Source organism: Oryctolagus cuniculus, chromosome 1 (assembly GCF_051225735.1).
Source record: "Oryctolagus cuniculus isolate XC-2025 breed Fujian yellow rabbit chromosome 1, ASM5122573v1, whole genome shotgun sequence".
Lineage (NCBI taxonomy): Eukaryota > Metazoa > Chordata > Mammalia > Lagomorpha > Leporidae > Oryctolagus > Oryctolagus cuniculus.
In genome coordinates this window covers 3,523,036-3,539,480 of record NC_142867.1, presented here as the reverse complement: position 1 = coordinate 3,539,480, position 16,445 = coordinate 3,523,036, and the positions used below count along the sequence as shown (strand labels likewise).

Sequence of the window (16,445 nt, the reverse complement as noted above, 5' to 3'; positions counted from 1 at the left end):
AACTCTGTCCCCGCCCAACACTGACTCCTGCCGGCTCACTCCCGGCATGCCTGCACCAGCCAGGGCCGGGCTGGGAGCTCCGAGCGCCAGGGACTCAGCACTGGGGCCACCATTCATTGCCTCGCAGCCACATCAGCGGGGAGCTGGATAGAAAGTGGAGAAGCCGGGCCTCACTGCGGGACGCGGGTGCCCAGGCGGCAGGGACACGGGCACCCAGATGGCAGGGACGCGGGCACCCAGGCGCAGGCCTCGCTGAGGGACACGGGCACCCAGGCGGCAGGGACACGGGCGCCCAGGCGCAGGCCTCGCTGAGGGACGCGGACACCCAGGTGGCAGGGACACAGGCACCCAGGCGCAGGCCTCGCTGCAGGCACCTGTGCACCCAGGAGGCAGCTTGCCCGGCGGCCCCAGGAGTCGCCTCTCCACTTGGCACACGACCTCCAGGTTGCTCGCAATGCGGGGAGCACGAGTGGCAATCTCCCCGTCTTCAAGGCTGACCACCCCCACCGCCTGCCACCGCACTGTGGACGGACACTCAGGCTGTTCCAGGCTTTAGTCACATGGACAAGGCCGCTATGCGCGTGGGGCACAAGGCTCTCCCCCAGAGCCAGTTCCTTGGGGTGTGCCGGTCATGGAATTGCTGGATCGCTCGGCGCTTGAAGCAGGGTTTTTAGGAGTTAACCCGGACCCGTGAGCGGCAGGTCGTGCTGGCTCCGTCTCTTCCCAGGCCACGCCCACTGCGAATCCTGACCATGCCTGTGCCACGTGGGGCCTGCCGGCTGTGGGGAGCCCCTCCCCGTGCCCCCACGGGGCAGGCAGCACAGAAGCCAGCTCAGAGGCCCAGCACCACAGCGCAGTGGCTCCAGGACCCCGCCCCCGGCCCCAGGCTGAAAGGCCCGGCTGCAGCAAAGCTTCCCGGTCTGTTCTGGCGCAAGCAGAGCGTGGAAGACGGACGTGAGCAAGCCACGGAGTGCGGATGGGCTACGACCGACACGGGGGACGATGACGCTGGGAGACAGCGCCGGGGCTGGCAGAGACAGGCCCAGAGACGGCCCCGGGTGCAGACACAGACGGAGACGCAGCCAGCCAGGCCTGCATCTACAAAGCAGAACCTCGGGACTGTGGGCCACGCTCCCCGCTCTGAGGACCAGGCTGCAGGCGAGGGGGAGCCTGCGGGGCTGCTGCCCCCTGCTGCTCGCAGGGGTCACTGCAGGGGCGAGGGCACTGACTTGGGGGCCCCGGGGAGGGGTCGCTTCCTCACTCCCAGGGCCCAGGGAAAATACCAGGCTCACTTTCGTCACAGGTGCAGCCGTCTCACGGAAAGCCCCGACCCCTCTCCTGGGGGAACCTCTGCACCCCAGGCCCTGCCTCTCCGCTGCAGGCTCCCGGGGCCGCCCTGGGCCCAGGACCTTGTCCCTTCTCATGCTGTGTAGCTTCCCGAGGCACCTCCCCCACGCCTGCCTGGTGCACCCCAAAACGGACCTGAGGAGCCCGCGCCCTTCCGGGGCCCAGCTCCCTCCCTGCTGCCGCCCGGCTCGTCTCCAGGACCTCTGCACCCCCAGCCTCCTCCGTCCAGGCCCTGGGCCCGCCCAGTCCTCCTGGTTGCCCAAGGTGACCCCCGCCAGGCTGCACCCCAAGGGAAGCCTCACACACAGGCGCCCGCGCTTGTCCTTGTCCCAGGGGCCTCGCTGACGCCAGCGCAGAGGGCGCCCAGGAGTCCCGCCTGTGCCCGTGTCCCCGACACGCTCACCCGGCTCCAGATGTGAACACGGGAGCCTGGTGTCTTGCCCAACAGGTTTATTGTCACCCTGCGGCGGACGGACGTCGGCTCAGCCATCACAGCAGGCGCGGCGCGACCTCCACGGTGTTTATCCGGAGCACGGTCTGTGGGCTCACGGTGACTGCGAGAGACAAGTCGCCACGCGCTTCAGCACGGCATCCGCCCGCGGCCCGCCCACGGCTCCGGCTCTGCCCCGGCACGCAGCCCCGTGTCCTGCGCAGCACTGGTGCTCCGCGGTGTCTGCCACACCTCGCTCGCTCGCTCAGCAGAGACGGCAGCGCCAGAGGCCTGGAGGCCAGCAGAGCCCCTCTCCCTCCATCCTCCTGGCCGGCGGGCGGGGCTGGCCCACTCCCCAGAAGGCACGGCAGGGGCTCTGTGCCAGGCGGCACTGTGCGGCCGGCCACCGGCCACTCCCCGGCCTGCGTGGCCTGAGCCCGGGCGGCTCCGGTCCTGGAGGTGCCCACCTCGCGGGGCCTGTGCCTCCCAGGGGCTCCTCCAGGGCCAGCCTTGGAGCTGTTCGTGGCGTAAGGGCTGAGGCGGTGCCAGCCCCGCGACTGAACCGAGCAGGGCGCGGCGGGCAGGGGAGGCGTTGGGGGGGCCTGGGTGGCGCTCCCTGGGACGGGAGAGCGGGACGTGGGCAGCACTGGCCAGGCTGAGAGCTGCCGGGATTCCTCCCATGGCCCCGACGTCTGGGTGCACCTGCTCCTCGGAGCACAAAGGGGAACCCACGTGCCCCGGGCACCAGCGCCTGTCCCCGTCCTCACTGCAGGCACCGCTGTCCTGGCCGCTTGCTGCTGACCCACCGCCCACCTGCCCACAGCTGCCCTCTGCTGTGTTCTCCGTGGGGGGGGGGGGTCCGTAGGGGAAGCTGGGGTCCTGTGAACCCGCCCCTGCGGCTCGGCTCCACCCTCAGGTCCTGGGGCTGCTGCCCTCCCACACCCTCCTGCCGTGGGCTCAGCTGCTCCGGCCCTCCTGCTCTGACCTCACCAGTTAACCTGCACCCAAGACCCGTGCGTCCCTCCGGGTTTCTCGGCCCCTTCTCGCGGCCCCGCACCCCTCCAGAGGGGGCTGCGGCCGTGGGTTCTGTACCCATTCTGCCCTCCGTAGGCCACATGAGGCACGAGAAGCACTGTACGGTACCCAGCACAGTGCGGCCTTGCTCACCGCCACGCAGAGCTTCCCAAGAGGCCCCGCCCCCCGGCACCCCAGGCCGCGCACGCCTGTGCTGAGGGGCACAGCTGACCCACGTCCCCGCTCCTGCTGGCCGTGTGGGCGTCACCAGGCAGGCGGAAGTCCGCACTTCCTGCGGCGACTCCCGGGGGCCTCACCCTCCACCCCCCGCCTGGCGCCGGCTCCACCCCGCTCTCAGCCACCCGGCAGCAGGACACGGGCCCAACGGCCAGGGCACGGGAGTGCGGGCGCCGGCCACACTTGCTCAAACTTACTTTTTTTCTTCTTGAAGTTTTTCCTTTTCCTAAACTTCATGTTGATTTTTGGCCACGACTCTGTCTTTTCAATGACCGTGGCTTCCACTCGGACGAGGTCCTTTCTAGAAGAAAACACACACTGACGGATCCCGCGGTCGGCCCCTCCGTCCACACTGAAGGATCCCGCGGACGGCCCCTCCGTCCACACACTGAAGGATCCCGCGGACGGCCCCTCCGTCCACACACTGAAGGATCCCGCGGACGGCCCCTCCGTCCACACACTGACGGATCCCGCGGACGGCCCCTCCGTCCACACTGAAGGATCCCGCGGACGGCCCCTCCGTCCACACACTGAAGGATCCCGCGGACGGCCCCTCCGTCCACACACTGACGGATCCCGCGGACGGCCCCTCTGTCCACACTGAAGGATCCCGCGGACGGCCCCTCCGTCCACACTGGCGGAACCGGGGACGGCCCCTCCATCCACACTGACGGATCCCGCGGACGGCCCCTCTATCCACACAGTGAAGGATCCCGCGGACGGCCCCTCCGTCCACACTGGCGGATCTGGCGGACGGCCCCTCCGTCCACACTGGCGGATCCGGGGACGGCCCCTCCGTCCACACTGGCGGATCCGGGGACGGCCCCTCCGTCCACACACTGACGGATCCGGGGGACGGCCCCTCCGTCCACACACTGAAGGATCCCGCGGACGGCCCCTCCGTCCACACTGGCGGATCCGGGGACGGCCCCTCCGTCCACACTGGCGGATCCGGGGACGGCCCCTCCGTCCACACTGGCGGATCCGGGGACGGCCCCTCCGTCCGCACTGGCGGATCCGGGGACGGCCCCTCCGCGGCCCCGACGCCTTTGCTGCGGATTCCCAGGGGAGGGCGCGCTCTGTTCTCTGCTGACGCAGAAGCAGCTGCCCTCGCTGGGAACATTCCGGAAGCTACGCAAAAGCCTGACAAAGCGTGGCGCGAGCGATGGACGAGTCCCGGGTCAGTGACTGGGGCGGGCCTTCTCCTCACGCGATGCTACCCGCCCACCCCGTGCCGGTGCGGCGCCGACAGCGATGTCCCCGCCCGGCCTAACTGCTCCAGGTCCTCAGCCCGCACGGCCCGGCCCCGGGCAGCGCCTTACCCCAGGAGTGGCCTGCCGAGCAGCGTGAAGCCGTCTGCCCCAACCAGCAGGACCTGAAAAAAGTGAACAGGCGCATTTCATCAGCGACTCGTCACCAGGCAGTCCCAGGAGGACGGCGGCAGCTGCCACGGAGACAGCGGCAATGCACACGGCGTGATGACGGCTCACCCTGGTGAGCAGGTGTAACACGCACCATGACCGCTCACAGGTGGTGAGTGCGTGATACACCTGTCAGTGTGAGGACCGCTCACAGCCGGTGAGCGGGTGTAACGCGCATCGGTGTGATGACGGCTCACAGCTGGTAAGCGGGTGATACACCTGTCAGTGTGAGGACCGCTCACAGCCGGCGAGCGGGTGTAACGCACATCAGTGTGATGACGGCTCACAGCAGGTAAGCGGGTGTAAAATGCACTGGTGTGATGACCCCTCACAGCTGGCGAGCGGCTGTAACACACACTGGTGTGATGACCCCTCACAGCTGGCGAGCGGGTGTAACGCACATCGGTATGATGACGGCTCACAGGTGGTGAGTGGGTGATACACTTGCCAGTGTGAGGACGGCTCACAGCCAGCGAGCAGGGTATAACACATTGGTGTAGTGACCCCTCACAGCCGGCGAGTGGGGTGTGGGCCGGCAACACAGGCCCGCTCAGCCCACAGCACAGGCCGGCTCAGCCAATGCCCCATGGTGTCAGCGGCAGGAGATGTAACCTCGGCAACCTCCTACACACACTGGGGGCTTCTTAAAAAAAGATGTGAAAGGGGAAGGGAGGGAGGGAGAGAGGGAGGGGAGACAGCTTCCCTCCGCTGGTTCACGCCCCAGACGCCTCCAACAGCCGAGGCTAAATCGCACAGGGCTGGGAACTCCCCCTGGGTCTCCCACACAGACGGCAGAGACACAGGCACTTGGGCCGTCCTCGGCGGTCCCCGGCGGGATGTTTTATCAGAAGAGTGGAGCCAGGACAGATGCCAAGGGCCTCTGAGAGGCGACGCGGGCGTCCCAGCAGACTTCACGGTGGTGCCAAACGCCCTTTAAGAGGCAGAGAGGGCCGGCGCCGCGGCTCACTAGGCTAATCCTCCGCCTTGCGGCGCCGGCACACTGGGTTCTAGTCCCAGTTGGGGCGCCGGATTCTGTCCCGGTTGCCCCTCTTCCAGGCCAGCTCTCTGCTGTGGCCCGGGAGTGCAGTGGAGGATGGCCCAAGTGCTTGGGCCCTGCACCCCATGGGAGACCAGGAGAAGCACCTGGCTCCTGCCATCGGATCAGCACGGTGCGCCGGCCGCGGTGGCCATTGTGGGGTGAACCAACGGCAAAGGAAGACCTTTCTCTCTGTCTCTGTCTCTCACTGTCCACTCTGCCTGTCAAAAAAAAAAAAAAAAAAAAAGAGGCAGAGAGACAGAGAGACAGACTGAAAGAGAGATACACGCACACACACACCGAGCTCCTGTCTGCTGGTTCACTCCCAAAGCCCACAGTGCGGGCCCCCAGCCAGGCCGAAGCCAGGTGGAGTTCCCCGCTGAATCTGGGTCTCCCACACGGGTGACAGGCACCCAACCTTCCGAGTCACCACCCACTGCCTCCAGGCTGTAGGACAGCGGAAGTGGGGTCAGAAGCCAGAGCTGGGCATCGAACTCAGGTCCCAGACGCGGGGCACAGGCATCCCAGCTGCGAGGCCAGGCGTGCAGACGAGCCTCAGCCGCGGCTCCCGTGTGGCAGCCCAACATTGCGAGGCAGCGGCGCTGCTCCCGGGGCAGGCAGCCACTCTCGGGTGGGGGAACCTGCGGCCCTGGGCGGCCACGGGAGACGGCGTGTTCCAAGGGCAGTGGTACTCATAGATGCCGGGGGCAAACCTACATATCGGAGCACGTAGCAACGGCGACGGACAACGTCCACGAGACGACGACAGACCGTCACAACGGTGTCAGCACGGCAGGCCCCCACTCCGCATTTCCAGTTAGGAAAAGTGAACGAGGTGGGGCTTTGGTGTGCATGTAAAACGTTTCAAAATAATGTCCAGTAAGACAATGCTGACAAGGGGCCAGCGCTGTGGCCGAGTAGGCTAAGCCTCTGCCTGTGGTGCCCGCATCCCATATGGGCACTGGTTAGAGTCCCGGCTGCTCTACTTTCGGTCCAGCTCTCTGCGGTGGCCTGGGAAAGCAGTGGAAGATGGCCCAAGTGCTTGGGCCCCTGCACCCGCGTGGGAGACCCAGAAGAAGCTCCTGGCTCCTGGCTTCAGATTGGCTCAGCTCCGGCCACTGCAGCCAATTGGGGAGAGAACCAGTGGATGGAAGACCTCTCTCTCTCTCTCCATCTCTCTCTGTCTGTAACTGCATTTCAAATAAATAAATAAATAAATAAATCTTAAGAAGAAACGTTCAGGCGCCCACTCCCGCCGTGGAGCGCATCTTCGATGGTGAGCCGCACGCGCTCCCGCTCCCAAGCCCCCGCAGAGCCGCTGCACCCGTTAGGGGCAGAAAGCCTCGCCCGGGGCTGCTGGACGTGGCCGGTGAGCCCAGCTCCGGGCTGGGCAGCTGAGCTCGCGCCCAGGGCCGGGCGCAGAGGCGGGGGAGCTTGAATGAGTGCTGACCGCACCCTGGCCACGCGATCCGCATAGTGCCCACTGCGAATCCGCAGGTGAACGTCCCACACGCTCCCCGGACACGGCAGCCAGACCCTCCCTGGACAGGGTGCACACCCTGCTGAGTGGCCAAGCACAGGGAGCCGGCCCGGGGAGACGCGCCTGACCCCGTCCCCACGGCTCGGGACAGAGCGGCCGTGGCACTCCCGCGCCTCACGCCCTCGGCGGGATTTCTACATCCGCTGCAGTGAGGAGAGTGGGAGGCACAGCCAGAAAGAGCAGCCGAGGCCCGGCCCGGCCGGCGCCCTGCTGCGGCTGCGCCCCTTGGCCTGGGGCCTGACCGGCCGGGCGGGGAGCAGCCGCTGCGTGGGGACGGCAGAGCCGCGAGCCTCACCTTCCCCAGCCGGATCCGCTGCGTGGGGACGGCAGAGCCGCGAGCCTCACCTTCCCCAGCCGGATCCGCTGCGTGGGGACGGCAGAGCCGCGAGCCTCACCTTCCCCAGCCGGATCCGCTGCGTGGGGACGGCAGAGCCGCGAGCCTCACCTTCCCCAGCCGGATCCGCTGCGTGGGGACGGCAGAGCCGCGAGCCTCACCTTCTCCAGCCGGATCCTCTCCCCGCATGCGGCGTCCAGCTCGTGCTCGATCAGAATCAGGTCTTCGGAGGTCACCTTCCACTGGTGGCCGGCAAAGTGCACCACGGCAAAGAGCCGGCCGTGCTGGCCCCGGGCGATCAGCTCGTTCACCGCCGCCACGACCTCTACGGGGAAAGCGGGTGGGGGCGGCACGGACGGAGCAGCAGGGCCGGGGGTAGCGGCCAGCCCACCCCCGCTCTTCCGACCCAGGAAGACTCTGTCCCTGAGCCCACGTGTCTGTCCACCCACAGCAGCCGGCCAGAGCCCCTCCCTCCCTCCCACTCCCTGCCAGCAGCACCCAGGTGCTCATGGCAAGAGCGAACCTGAGCTGTCACCCCTGCACCCAGCCCCGGGAAACCCTTGCTCTGCGGTCAGGCCCGCCCCGGGGAGGCGGTGCCGTCTACCTGTGTGGTGTCTGGTCTCCTCAGTGGGGTCCGGCAGGGCAACCACGGGCCAGGGCGGCGAGCTCAGCGACGTTCGGGGGACGTAGCTGTGAGAACATTCACGTACGTGGCTATAAGCACGTACGCTCAAAATCCTGAAGCAATGGCTGGGCAGGGCAGGGCCGCGAGCCACGGCCGCAGGCCCTGCAGGCCGCGTGCGTGAGTGTGCAGGCCTGCCACGTCACGGGACCCCAGGTGCACCACGGCCGCTCCCGCACAGCCCCCAGCCAGCCGCCGTGTGTGCCAAGCCTCCAACAACCCAGACTGCGGCCCGGAGGGCAGGGCGCTTCCCGGCGCTCTCCCCACCACGCAGGACCACACGGATGAGGGTGGGCGCTTCTCCCTGCACACGGCCTCCTGGGCATCAAGGCCGCTGGAAGCAGCTGCTATCAGCCCTCGCTCAACCGGGCTCCACCGGGCCGGCTCCCCCCGCCCTTCCCCCTGCAGCCCCACTCAGGTGGGCACACGCTTCCCTCACACCTGGGCAGAGGGCGCCAGGCAGCCGTGTGTGTGACCCCAGCTCTGCCCCAAGTCTCTGAGAATTCGGGAACAAAGCAGTGGCCTTCAAAGGCCACGCAGGGTTACCGTCCGCTCTGCTTGTTTCTTTTCTTTTTTTTGGGGGGGGGGGTCTAAAAAGATTCATTAGAGTCAAAGTCCTCCAGCCAGAGAGGCATGGAGGGGGCTTCCAAGATGGGAAGAACCCAGAGAACTCTGGCACTGGGTGCACTCTGAAGCGCAGCGTCTAAACAAACTGGGCAGTCAGGCCGGCACTCAGTCACCAGGCGCGGACGAACCCGGCAGAAGGCCTGGTGCAGTTCTCCATCCCGTGACGGTTTTTCCTAAGCACACGATTAACCCTTGGATGCGCCTTTTCAGAATCGGGCAGTTCCTCCTGGGGACTTCCGCATTTATTTATTTTCATTTTATTTGAAAGGTTTTATATATACAGTAGTATATATACACATATACGTAGAATATATATGGAGAGAGAAAGAGAGAGAGAGAAAGGGAGAGAGAGAGAGAGAGAGGGAGGGAGGGAGGGAGACTGCCCATCTGCCGGCCCCCTCCCCTAATGCGTCTAACAGCTGGGGCTGGGCCGGGTCAAAGCCAGGAGCCCAGGACCCAGTGGGGTCTCTCACAGGAGTGTCAGGGACCCGAGGCCTCTGCGAGCTGGGGTCAGGAACGGAGCTGGGAGCGGGCCCAGGCGCTGGTTAATGGGCTGTGGGGTCCCAGGTGCGTGCCCGCCCCAACACAGGAGTCCCCCGCAGCTCGGCTCGGCATTACCCTTGTGGAAACGAAGCGCTCTGTGACCGGAACCTCCCAGGAGCAGACCGGAGGCAGGCTGTGGGAACAAGAGAAACACGCGGGGACGGCGCTAAGTGCACAATGGCACCGCTGGCGTCTGCCGCAGCCGCCGTGGCCCACGTCACCACACGCCCACATGCAGGTCCAGGTGAGCAGTCTCAGAGAACGAGTGAGACCGCGCCGCGCAGACGCTGCTAACGTGAGTCACCCCCACTCTCATTCACAGCCCCCGGGCCCAGACGCGCCCCGCGCCTGAGCGTGGGCGGTCACCCAGTCGGTCGACGATTCTCCTGCGATTCCAGTGGTGCTGGGTCTGTGCTCCCCACAGCTCGTGGCAGAAGTGACACGCGTGGCTTCTGGGGTCAGGTTCTGTCTCGGACGCTGCTCTCTGGCTGCAGCACTGGGAGTGGCCCTGCAGAGAGGCCCACGCGGCGAGGAGCCAGGGGTGTGGCCGGCACCCACGGGGGCAGGCATGCGAGTGGATTATCCAGGCCCCATGGAGTCGGGACCACCGCAGCCTCCGCTGACCGGCCTCGCTGCCGTCCGAGACCCAGAGCCGGAAGCCCTCGGCCCACTGCTCCCAACTCCCACCCTCAGAAACGGCACGAGAAAGGAAATGTGCGCCGTCCCAGCCTGCAGGTTCCGGGGTGTCCACGGCAGAGGGCAGCGCCAGGCCAGGCACGAGGCCTGCAGCTGACCAGACGGGCGCAGCAGGCAGAGCCGGCGCGCAGCGTGAGCAGAGGGCACGCGGCTCAGCGAACATGGCACTCGCGTGAAATAAAGCAGGCTCCACTTTGCACAGCGTAAACCTCACCCCCAGACTTCCCCCACAAGAGCTCCCGGTTCTCCTGGGCTGGGTCCCGTCTCCTCGCCCGTCGCGGGCCTGGGCTCCACCTCTGCCTGGTGACTGCTGCCACCCGGTGGTCACTCAGCACCGGGCAGGCGCTCGCCTCCGCGCTGGGAGAGCCGGCTCTGAGCCCGCAGATCACGGCTCCTCTAATGCAGACCCTGGCGGCACTGGGTCCCAGGCACCGGTGGCACTGGGCTCTGTCATGAAGGCATTTGGGGCGTGGCCCCGTGGGCGGAGCTTGCTCTCAAACACACAGAGCGGATCCCAAGTGTGCCCCTCTGGCCTGGCCTGCTCTCCCAGACCTGCACAGCCACCTGTCCATGTGCCATCGCCACCTGGGCGCCTGACGGACACTCTGAACCCAACACGGGCTCCCGGCCCCTCCCACGTCCTCCTCACGGTACACGAGGGCGGCGTCATCCCTCCAGACACTCAGGCTCCAACCCCTGGACACCACGGACCCTCTCTCACACCCCTCGGCCGAGGCGTGGGCAAACCTGTCGGCCCTGCTCTCTGCACAGCAGCCCGTGAGGGCGTCACTCAGGTCACGCCCAGTCACTGCTGCCCTTGCGGAGCCGCCCTGTCACTCAGGGAAAAGCCAACGCCCGCACAGTGGCTACAGGTGGGGCAAGGCGACCCCTCCCGGATGCCCCGCCCACACCCCCTACCCTGCCCCGCCAGGCGCACCCCTGCCTCGGGCCTTGACTTGGCTGTGGCCCCCTGGACACCCACACTCACTCGCCTGGCCAGGGCCCGCAACGCTGACCCTCCCCGCCCCTGGGTCTCCACTCACCGCTCTCAGCAGGGAGACCCCGCCCGCCCGGTCTCCGCGAGCCCTTTCTCCTAGGTCCTCCTGTCTTCTAATGCATCACGGACCCCCGAGGGAGGGAGGGGAGCTGCCTGTCCCTCCGCACACCCCCTGCCCCATCAGAGCCCCGGCTTCCCAGCAGGAACCCCCGTTCTGTATTTATCGCCTGTGCCCTCCTCCCCCCGCGTCTGGCAGGTAACAGGTGCTCTGTGAAGACCGAGATCCACTGTGCTAACCCTCTGCGGGGGTGCCCAGGACTGGCGGCTCTGCCCCCACCGGGAGCCACGCCGCCGCGAAGTGCTCAGTCTGCAAGTGTCCGCCCCCACCTGCTCTGTCGCCCAGACACCTGAGGCTTGGCTGTGTCTGCACCCGTCTCCCTCGCCCGCTCTGCACGTCCCATCCGCTCCCCTCCCCTGCGTGGACCCTGTCAGCCCAGGGCACCGAGGCCCACGGCTTCTGTGTAAACTCCCGCCGCTACGTCCACGCGTTCCCACGTGAGCGCCGGCGTCCGTGTCCCCTCGGGCCCAGCTCGGTGCGGACTTTTCACACCGCTCTCGGCTCTTGTGCCCCCTGTGGGCCCCTGGCCTGGCCTACACCGACACAGGGACACATCACCCGCACACCCCCACTGTCACCACCGAGGCCACAGCCCCCACCCCGCCCCCGTGCCATTCTAGACAGTTACCAGGTGTGCCCGCCCTCAGCATCAAGCCAGAGTTCCTCTCGCGGCCCTCCCTCGGGCTCCCCCTCCCCGGCACCACCGTCGCGGTCCCGGTCTCCGATGTTTCGCCTTTTCCCGGATGTTCCACAGCGGGAACCACACAACGTGCGTCCTTTCTTCTAGGGCGCCCACTTTTCTTAAATAAACAGATTTGTTGTTTTTATTTTACTCGAAAGGCCGGGGCGCAAGGAGAGAGCAGCCGGGGTCTCCCGCGTGGCCACCACCTGCTGCCCACCCCGCCGCCGTGCCAAACCCCGATCCCCGTCCCTACAGCTTTCCAGGGCCAGCGCGGCACCGATGCACCTGCTTACTTAACCCTTCGCCTGCTGGACGGCCTGCCGGTCGCTTCCAGACTCTGGGGCGCACAGGCGTCCCCGGGGCCGGCTTTCTGCGCGGACACAAGCTTTGCTGGACACGCCCGTGATACTTGTGGGCGCGGACCACAAGACACGCTGTTCGCTCGGCCGAGCCAGCCGGCACGTTTTTACGGAAGACGCAGGTCCAGCCAGCGGCCACTGCCACGCCCGGGTGAGGCGGCCCTCGCATCGCCAGCCACACGCCTGCTTGGCCTCCCGACAGCCCGGCCTCGCTCCAGGCGGGAGACGGGGCACTAGCGCCGCTTTCCTCGGCCGGCGCGCAGCGCTTCAAGCCCGGGCTCCCATAACCCATAACCGACGGCTCCCGGGACTCCAAGTCCCGCGCCTGGTCACCGCGAAGCCGACGCGGAAGGCACCACCTTGCACCCGCACACGTGCACGGCGTGACAGCCGGGGAGCACCGCTCGCCCCCGCTCCCTCCCTTCGTCCCGTGGCCCTGGCCTCACCCGCAGCGGGCCCCGAAGGTCTCAGGAGGCCACGGCTGCACGCGGACATCAGCCGCCCCACCGTGACCGTGAGGGCCGATGCCGCCATGGGCGCCGCCATCTTTCCGCAGCCTCGGCCGGAACCGGAAGCGGCGCGAACCTCGTGCGTCGCCGCACGGGCCCGGCGGGAAACAGGGGTCGCGCGGCGACTCCGGCCCGGCGCGGAAGCGCGACCTCGGCGGCCATGGCCGCGGCGGTGGAGAGCTTCGTGACGAAGCAGTTGGACCTGCTGGAGCTCGAGAGGGAAGCGGAGGTGGAGGAGCGCAGGTACGGCGGCCGCCGGCCCCGCTCCGCGCTGCCCCGAGAGCCCGGGCGGAGACGGCTGCGCGCCCCTCGCCGCAGTCTGCGGACCCCGGCAGCCCTGTCCGCTCCGGACCCGGGAGCCCTGCGGGCCGGCGGGAGGCGGGTCTACGCGGTGCGCTGGGGCCGGGCAGGGTCTCTCCGCCGCGGAGGGTCGGGGAGGGCGTCCGGGAGGAGGGGGTCTCCGGGGTGAGGGCGCGGGAGCCTTCGTCCAGGGGCAGAGCCGGGCGAGGGGAGCCTTCGGGAGCGGGAGCGGACGCTTCTGCACTTCGCTGGCCCTAAAAAACGTTTGTTCTGTTTACTGGAGAGGGAGAGGGGGCGGGGGTGTGAGCGGTGGGGTGGGCTGGACCAGGGCCGGGGTGTGAGTGAGGCCGTGTGTACCGGGTCAGCGGTGGGGTGGGCTGGACCAGGGCGGGGGGAGGGGGAGGCGGCGTGTACCGGTCAGCGGTGGGGTGGGCTGGACCAGGGCGGGGGAGGGGGAGGCCGCGTGTACCGGTCAGCGGTGGGGTGGGCTGGACCAGGGCGGGGGAGGGGGAGGCCGCGTGTACCGGTCAGCGGTGGGGTGGGCTGGACCAGGGCGGGGGAGGGGGAGGCCGCGTGTACCGGTCAGCGGTGGGGTGGGCTGGACCGGGGCCGGGGGAGGGGGAGGCCGCGTGTACCGGTCAGCGGTGGGGTGGGCTGGACCAGGGCGGGGGGAGGGGGAGGCGGCGTGTACCGGTCAGCGGTGGGGTGGGCTGGACCAGGGCGGGGGTGTGAGCGAGGCCGCGTGTACCGGTCAGCGGTGGGGTGGGCTGGACCAGGGCGGGGGTGTGAGCGAGGCCGCGTGTACCGGTCAGCGGTGGGGTGGGCTGGACCAGGGCGGGGGGAGGGGGAGGCGGCGTGTACCGGTCAGCGGTGGGGTGGGCTGGACCAGGGCCGGGGTGTGAGCGAGGCCGCGTGTACCGGTCAGCGGTGGGGTGGGCTGGACCAGGGCCGGGGTGTGAGCGAGGCCGCGTGTACCGGTCAGCGGTGGGGTGGGCTGGACCAGGGCCGGGGTGTGAGCGAGGCCGCGTGTACCGGTCAGCGGTGGGGTGGGCTGGACCAGGGCCGGGGCTGTGGGCGAGGCCGCGTGTACCGGTCAGCGGTGGGGTGGGCTGGACCAGGGCCTGGGGGAGGCCGCGTGTACCGGTCAGCGGTGGGGTGGGCTGGACCAGGGCCGGGGGGGGGGCGGAGTGGAGTCAGGGGCTGCCAGGACTCTGCTGGACAGGATGCGGGCGGCGCTGTGGGGGCAGAGCACGTGGCCGTGGCCGTGGCGGAGTGTTCCCTGCCCTAGGGGACAAGGAGGGCCGGGTGAGGGCCGGGTGCAGGCCGGGGGTCCCGCGGGGCGTGTTCGCGCCCCCACTGCTCCCGGCTCCGGTCTGCTCTCCTCTCCTCAGCCCACGCGGCGGGGGGATGCAGACGGCGGGGCGGCCACGCTGCGGTCCGTGTCTCCCCAGGTCCTGGCAGGAGAGCCTCTCTCTGAAGGAGCTGCAGAGCCGGGGCGTGTGTCTGCTGAGGCTGCGGGTGAGCGGCCAGCGCACCGGGCTCTATGGCCGGCTGCTGGTCACCTTCGAGCCCAGGAAGAGCGTCTCGGCGGGGGAGCTGCCCAGTAACAGCTTCGCCTCGGGTGCGTGTGCAGACGTCTGGGGCCTCTCCGCCTGCGCCTCGCTTCCTCTCTAGAGCAGAGACAGACGGGGGCGTCTGCCACCCTCTGCTTCACTCCCCAGATGCCTGCGACAGCCAGGCCGGAGCCCGGAGCCCGGCTGGGCCTCCCACGTGGGTCACGGGCCGGAGTGCGTGAGCCATCCACCTGCCTCCCGGGCTGTGTGTCAGCAGTGGCGGAGCCAGGCCTTGAGCCGGGCCTCTGCCGTGGGACGCAGGTGTCCCGAGCACTGGGCCAACGCCCACCGGGCATGTGCGCTTTCAGATGTTCCAGTGTTGCCGTGAGACCGGCTTACTGATGGGCAGCAGCCAACTGAGTATTTCCGAACACCGAGCGAGAGGCTTCGTGGTGTTGCTGACACACACGCAGTTACCCCTCGTGACCGGGGCGCGCTGTGAATGCGTGCCGAGACATCACACCGCACGCCACGACCTGCTCCCGACCCCAGCTCCTGCTGACCCACACCTGGGAGGGGGCCACGAGGGCCCGGCCGCCCGCACGGGAAGCCGAGTCCGCGGCTTCCTGCCCAGTCAGGGGCCGCTGCGGCCGTCTGGGAGCGGCCCGTGGGTGGGAGCCCTCAGTCTCCAGCTCTCAGACAGCAGAGCAAAGCACAGCTACGAGAAACAGGGAAGACGGGGTCAGACGGCGGGGCGGCACCTGCTCACTAGGCGTCCCAGCAGTGCGTGGCTTTCGCTCATCGGGGTCAGCGCTGTTTAGAATGGCCGCCTCCGACCACGGTGGGGACGGCGCATTGGCAGGGGACCGACGACTGCCCGCAGCTCTCAGTACACGCCAGGTTTTGAAGATTGAGTTAAAGGATTCGGAATAGATCGCGGGTCATTGTTTCAAATGTGGATTACATGTTGAAATGCTATTTTTTCTATATTGCATTGAATAAACTTTTCCTAAGACTTATTTTATTTCATTTGAAAGGCAGAAGGCAGAGTTAGAGAGACAGAGCTTCCATCTGCTGCTTCACTCCCCAAATGGCTGCAATGGCCAGGGCTGGGCCAGGCCAAAACCAGGAGCCAGGAGCTTCCTCTGGGTCTCCCACTGGGTGCAGGACCCAAGGACTCGGGCCGTCTTCCACTGCTTTCCCAGGCCACAGCAGAGAAGTGGAGCAGCTGGAACTGAACCAGCGCCCCTGTGGGATGCTGGCATTGTAGGTGGTAGCTTAACGTGCCACGCCACAGTGCCAGCCCCAAATCACTTTTAGTAAAGATCTATTTATATGGAAGGCAGAGGGACAGAGAGGGAGACAGACTCTGGCAGATCTTCCATCCACTGGTTCGGTCTCCAGATGGCCACTAGTGCTGGGGCTGGGCAAAGCCAGAAACCTGGAGCTCCATCCGGGTCTCCCGCGTGGGCACCTGCTGCCTTCCCGGGTGCAGTAACGGAGCCCGACTGGACGTGGAGCAGCCAGGGCCCACGGCGCTCGTGCGAGATGCTGGCGTCCCAGGTGGTGTCTTAACCTGCTGCACCTTAGCACTCGCCCCGAAAATTATTAGAACCAATTTACCTGTTTCTTTGTGATTTTCATTATATTTCTTTTTTAGAGAAATTATGTAATCATTTTCATTTGATTTGAAAGGCAGAGAGAGAGAGAGAGAGTGCATCAATCTGCTAGTTTACTCCCCAAATCCACAACAGCCTGGGCCAGCGCTCAGTCCGAGTCTCCCATCTCCCTCGTGGGTGGCAGGGCCCACAGGACCTGAGCCCTCCCCGCTGCCTCCCAGGCGCTTGTTAGCAGGGAGCTGGACTGAGTGGAGGAGCCGGGACGTGAACCAGCCACTCTGGTAAAGGACGCAGCCGTCCCTCCCGTCCCATTTCTCTGTGGCGGGCAGATGTGGCCCCAACTGGTGCCATGCAGCCTGCACGGCCCCGCACTCCCAGCCTTTCTCACACCCAGCACGCGT

General features: G+C 67.3%; 2 protein-coding genes across 4 annotated transcripts in view; one reads left to right on the top strand and one right to left on the bottom strand.

The window, feature by feature from the left end:
• Positions 1-1,782: 1,782 nt before the first annotated feature.
• MRPL21 (mitochondrial ribosomal protein L21) lies at positions 1,783-12,623 on the bottom strand. 2 transcript variants are annotated; one of them, XM_070064912.2, is made up of 7 exons: positions 12,510-12,623; positions 9,287-9,344; positions 7,964-8,049; positions 7,471-7,684; positions 4,351-4,403; positions 3,226-3,329; positions 1,783-1,901 (listed from the first exon to the last, which is right to left on the bottom strand). In XM_070064912.2, exons 1-6 carry the CDS (start codon positions 12,607-12,609, stop codon positions 3,262-3,264), a joined length of 579 nt encoding a protein of 192 aa, XP_069921013.2. In that variant the 5' UTR covers positions 12,610-12,623; the 3' UTR covers positions 1,783-1,901; positions 3,226-3,261. The 2 variants fall into 2 exon arrangements, with proteins under 2 accessions (XP_069921013.2, XP_089163514.1); XM_089307388.1 differs by having other exon boundaries at positions 7,521-7,684.
• Positions 12,624-12,678: 55 nt separating this feature from the next.
• The window catches only part of IGHMBP2 (immunoglobulin mu DNA binding protein 2), a 33,884-nt gene continuing 30,117 nt past the window's right edge, over positions 12,679-16,445 (top strand). The window contains exons 1-2 of one of the 2 annotated variants that reach the window (XM_051827841.3): positions 12,687-12,815; positions 14,324-14,493. In XM_051827841.3, the coding sequence (XP_051683801.3) occupies positions 12,733-12,815; positions 14,324-14,493 (253 nt within the window). In that variant the 5' untranslated portion in view covers positions 12,687-12,732. Of the gene's footprint in view, positions 12,816-14,323; positions 14,494-16,445 lie in introns of both variants that reach the window. The other variant, XM_089307384.1, reaches the window with a different exon arrangement.